Source organism: Schistocerca nitens, chromosome 2 (assembly GCF_023898315.1).
Source record: "Schistocerca nitens isolate TAMUIC-IGC-003100 chromosome 2, iqSchNite1.1, whole genome shotgun sequence".
Classification (NCBI taxonomy): Eukaryota; Metazoa; Arthropoda; class Insecta; order Orthoptera; family Acrididae; genus Schistocerca; species Schistocerca nitens.
In genome coordinates, this window is record NC_064615.1 from 772,269,049 (window position 1) to 772,272,517 (window position 3,469).

Here is a 3,469-nt window from a genome sequence, read left to right on the forward strand (position 1 = left end):
TGTATGGCAGTGAAATATGGACTATGGGAAAACCAGAAAAGTCGAAGCGTTTGAGATGTTGTGCTAAAGAAGAATGTTGAAAGTTAGGTCAACTGATAAGGTAAGGAATGAGGAGGTTCTCCACAGAATCAGCAAGGAAAGGAATGTATGAGAAACACTGACAAGAAGAATAGACAGAATGGTAGGACATCTGTTAAGACAACACGGAATAACTTCCATGGTACTAGAGGGAGCTCTATAGGGTAGAAACTGTAGTGGAAGACAGAGATTGGAATACATTCAACAAATAATTGAGGACGTAGGTTGTAAGTGCTGCCCTGATACTCTGAGATGAAGAGGTTGGCACAGGAGAGGAATACATGGCAAGCCACAACAAACCAGAAGAATTCAAAAGAAGCCTGTGTCCTCATTTGCATCTCCAGAATGTCTCTGACATTCTTATGTTTATTTACTTTATTTACTCATTTATTTCTTTTGCTTTTTTTTTAAACTTAATTTAACAATTATCTGTAATCCACATTTTAGTAAAAGAAGGACATAAAATGTAGAGTACTACAAAACTGACATGTTTCAAAGGACTTGATAGCCTAAACAGAATGACTTGATGTTTTACTTTTTAATGATATTGTTTTCACTTGAAAACACTTTTCACATCCAACATTTTTTATTTGATGAGAGTCAAGAAAAATTCAGAACGTCAGTGAGACCTCTGAAATTGTGTTTCTTTAAGCAACTCCTGAATGTTTGGCTCAAACTACTTAAAGCACATCTAAGATCACTCTCCATGTCCAAGTGACTGTGTTGTTTGGTTTTCATGGTGGCTAGTATTGAGAATGTGGTCTTACATAAGTATATAGAAAAGAACTGTATGAGGACTGTTAAAATTTTGTTTTCCTCTTCTAGATAAATAATAAAGAAACTGGCCACAAATTCTTCAAACTCCATTTGTTCAAACTGTTCTTCTCACTAATTAGCACTGCCAGTCTTCTAAAGTTAAATGAGAAAAATAAAATTTGAACTCTTCTTGGAGCAAATTACAGGTGTTCACTGACGATAACTCTCCACTCATTGACATTGTACTGTTGTCTGTCTATAAATTAACTGAATTGAGGGAATGATGAAAAAGTTACTTATGGGAGCATGAAAATGATGCTTCCATAATTGTGTCTTTTCCTAGACGGCCCTTATTGCACCATCGGCATTCATTATTATGGTGTTTCTACTTTTTAGTTTCAAATTCAGATTATTCAGAGTTTCAAAGAAGTTTTCACGGTATGTTAGGGAAAATATAAAGTTGTAATCAGTGAATGAATGATTAAGCTTAGCTTTCTCTTGACTAAAAATAAGTAGTTGTACCTCCAATTTTGATTAATACATCCTGCTAAGCATATTTTCCTTCAAAAGCCAATGGACTTAAGGTAGAAAGATTAAAGATTGGTGTCCAGCACTGAGATCATTACACAGGGCTCAGAAAAATGAGTATTTACCAACCTGACTTAATTTTATTAACTGCTCTGATAACTACTTTTGGTGCCGTACTCAAATTCTCAGGCAAAGTTTTAGAAGCCAGGGCTTGTCTGTGGATCACACAGTGAGACAAATAGGTTTGGGCTTTTTCTTCCTGTGGCAATACTTTGAAAGCCAGAATGTGAACCTAACATGGCTAGTGCTCCATCAGTACAAATTCCCACATCTCTGCTCCAAGATAAAAAATTTTCAACCTTTTCAGTCAAAAATTCACTAATAGCAGAAACTACATCATAACCTTTCAATATTTTTTCCAATTTTTTAGAAAACATTATTTCTTCCATTATTTTCTTCATGTCCACAAATCAGCAGTATACTATTAAATGACATTGTTGTACTATATCAGTATAATCATTATACTAAATAAATAAATAAATAAACAGAGACATTTCCAGTCTTTTAAATAGCTCTTCTTTCACATTCATAGTCATTTATTCACATCCTACTTTGCACAGTGTTGTTTGAAAGAGGTATCTTGTCCATTTGTTGCTATCTTTACCAAAAACAATTATCACTGCTTTAAGAATGGAAGATTTGATTAACATCTCATAAATGGGACGATTTTTTTTTGTTTTTTTTTTTTGTTATTAAGAGAGAAACTTCCTGTAATGCTTCAATAACTTTCTCATTTTCCTACTGAAAGATCTGAGTAGAGTCCAGTTTCATGTGATATAAAGAATTTTCTTTTTCCTACAGAAAAACTCTTTTGGTTTATTTTTTAACACCAGATGAGCTGTTGTTATATGACACTGCAGATGCACAGGCTGCAATGAATTGTTACTGAGCACATTATAACACACATCACACTGTGACAGTTGGACACTGTCTTCTTCAATAAATGTGAATCTGTTCTTAATATATTCTTCATTAAATGATCTTCTTTTAACAAACATTTGCACTCAACCTACAAGACCAATGAAAATACTTGTGGCATTGATAGGTCACATCGACCACACAAATTACAATCTTCGGAACATTAACCGCTCTGACGAGCTTCCATGTTTAATTCAGTCTGCCTTTGTACTTCATGCAGTGTTCATGTGTATCAGTCTTTATGGTAAAATATATGTGTATACAGAAAACTTGGGTACTGTTTATTACGTATATTATGATCTGTATCCAGAATCCCATATTGGTAACCCCGGACAAAGAATTCTACGTCTTCCACGATGGCCGTGCCGGTTGTATAGAATCAACAGATTTCACATCCAATGCCATGGCTACATCACTGAACATTCTTTATGATGATTTGGAGGCCCAGTTCTTACGACCAAGCCAACACAACCCTCGCCCGTCGGTTATTTTGCAGCTAACGGACAATGATCTATGGTCTTCGACGAGGATAACCTCTACTTTAGCAACCTCACAATGACCAAGTGTTATGCAGTTACCTCAGATTATGGACTCAAGTTTTGTTTCATCGGATTCGGCACAATAATAAGTGAAAAGTGAAGTGGACACTCTACTAAATAGTGTGACGATCGATCGTTCATATGAAGTTCACAGGGACCGAAAGTTGCACACGTGCTTTGATCCTCTATGCGCCATGACATTGGTTACAGTAGTCCCATGTGCAACACCATTTGTGCAAAACAGACACGCAGTCAACTATTATCAAGCTATGCCAGCCTCACCTTCCTCAGAAATCAGTAACAGACATTTTTATGCTTCCAGTTCGCCAGAACAAACCACCGGATCAGCGGCCCAGTTTCATGACCACGTGGGTACGAGTCCATTCAACATAGCCTCTTCACCCAGCAATGCTGTACTATGACAGTGTGACCGCCAACAGGTTTCACCAGAGTTTTATGGTCCTACCACGAAGGGTGCGGGGCCAGTGTGCTCAGAAAACTCTCGTTGTTGCACTTTAAGCTCCAGGCAACCACCCCCCTCCCCCCCCCCCATCCCCCCTCGCTCACTGGGGGCCTAGATTCTGACCATA

The 3,469-nt window shown here is 37.2% G+C and overlaps 1 protein-coding gene across 1 annotated transcript; it reads right to left on the reverse strand.

Moving 5' to 3' along the window:
* Positions 1-1,173: 1,173 nt before the first annotated feature.
* LOC126235317 (uncharacterized) lies at positions 1,174-1,823 on the reverse strand. The gene is made up of 3 exons (XM_049944040.1): positions 1,660-1,823; positions 1,488-1,577; positions 1,174-1,336 (listed from the first exon to the last, which is right to left on the reverse strand). The coding sequence occupies exons 1-3, from the start codon at positions 1,821-1,823 to the stop codon at positions 1,174-1,176; spliced, it is 417 nt and encodes a 138-aa protein (XP_049799997.1).
* Between the last annotated feature and the right edge of the window lie 1,646 nt (positions 1,824-3,469).

Coding starts and splice junctions, on each gene's coding strand:
- LOC126235317 (XM_049944040.1), bottom strand. CDS start 1,823: ATGAAGAAAATAATGGAAGAAATAATGTTTTCTAAAAAATTGGAAAAA. Junction 1,578..1,659: donor ACTGATGGAGCACTAGCCAT/GTTAGGTTCACA, acceptor TGTGATCCACAG/ACAAGCCCTGGCTTCTAAAA. Junction 1,337..1,487: donor AATAAAATTAAGTCAGGTTG/GTAAATACTCAT, acceptor ACTTATTTTTAG/TCAAGAGAAAGCTAAGCTTA.